The 1,467-nt window shown below is 40.1% G+C and overlaps 1 protein-coding gene across 1 annotated transcript in view; it reads right to left on the bottom strand.

Moving 5' to 3' along the window:
• The window catches only part of LOC101300098 (probable fatty acid methyltransferase-like), a 4,528-nt gene extending 3,980 nt beyond the window's left edge, over nucleotides 1-548 (bottom strand). Inside the window, exon 1 of the mRNA XM_004307273.1 lies at nucleotides 451-548. Within this exon, the coding sequence (XP_004307321.1) occupies nucleotides 451-533 (83 nt within the window). The 5' untranslated portion in view covers nucleotides 534-548. The remainder of the gene's footprint in view (nucleotides 1-450) is intronic.
• Nucleotides 549-1,467: the final 919 nt, after the last annotated feature.

Consider the following 1,467-nt stretch of genomic DNA (forward strand, 5'->3'; position numbering starts at 1 on the left):
TCCGCCCCAGAATACTCCAGCAGCTTCCCCGACCACTTTCCCTCCCCGGTGAGTCCGTTCTTTTCCAGTTTTCCAGCGAGATCACCCAAAACTTCAAACAAGATCAATCTCGCCGGAAACCAGAAAAGAACGGACTCGCCGGGGAGGGAAAGTGGTTGGGGACGCTGCTGGAGTGTTCTGGGGTGGAGGCACGCCGTCGTCGGCCCCGGAGGGTGGAGAACAGACGGACGTCCGCACTTTAAGCCGAGTGCGGACGTCCGCTTCTCATCCTCTCTGTATATATATATATATATATGATTCAATTCTGATCTTGAGCTTAGTGGAGAAAAAACTGTAAAACGTACATGACTAGCTATAACATGCAATACTATAAGAGTGCCCCAAGGAATTGAAGCAACTAACTTGATAGCTAGAACTAGATATTATCATGCATCTAACGAAATTACTCACATCAAACATCCTGTAGAGACATACTGTCGTAGAAATTTGGTAACATATAGGCGAGAGACCCTTTCCAATATTGCTGAAGCCATTGATTCCAACCTGCAGAATAGCACACTAATTCCCTATTGAGCTGAACTCCACAACTAAAAAAAGGTTCAGTACGTTGTTCACCCTTTTCCAAATGATCTATGCTCTACGTATAAAGCTAACAGCATTCACCATCTAGTACTTATATATAGCTAAAGTATATGAACAGTGTGATACATACAACAGTTAGTTATACCTTTGAATATACAGTAAAATATATACTCCACCATTTCATCATATGCGGCAGATTGATCGATCTCTAATATCAACGGTCGATCTAGCTAACACATGTGGACAACTAATTTATATCGATCGGGCATGGGCGGCGTGTACGTATATATGATAGTGTTTCTTGATGGGCTGCATATGGATATGACAAAAAAAATTCATTTCTGATTGCAGTCATCCTGTCTTATCGATATATTATAAAAATAGTGTTCCAAAAATACTTCCGATTGAATTTAGACGATTGTTTTCAAATCTAAAATAGGGGCGGCGCCATAGCCATCAGGTGCGTGACAATATCTACATAGAGATAGCCATCGGGTGCGTGACAATATAGCCATCGACGGGTGCGTGACAATATCTACGTAGAGATACTTACACAAACCCAGATTATGGGCTCGCTGACCTGGTTAAGGAGCCAGATTGTCACATTTTCGGTTTAATGTTCGACCCCTAAAAACTTTCTTTTTTTTCTTCTAGGGTGTTGTTATTAACACATTCATTTTTGTTATTAATACACCTTATATTTTTCCTATCCACATATTTCAAGTTTATTTACATACTTGTCGCTTAAATTTGTTTCATAATCAGTTATCTTCATGTACCGGGATCCTCTCCTCATAGAGAGCTTTCTAATACTTCGTTATAAGAAATCCTGGCCGTTTATTTTTATTCAACAGATAAGATCTCTTCAACCAATATTAAAGCCTA

Source organism: Fragaria vesca, linkage group LG7 (assembly GCF_000184155.1).
Source record: "Fragaria vesca subsp. vesca linkage group LG7, FraVesHawaii_1.0, whole genome shotgun sequence".
In the NCBI taxonomy this organism is placed as follows: domain Eukaryota; kingdom Viridiplantae; phylum Streptophyta; class Magnoliopsida; order Rosales; family Rosaceae; genus Fragaria; species Fragaria vesca.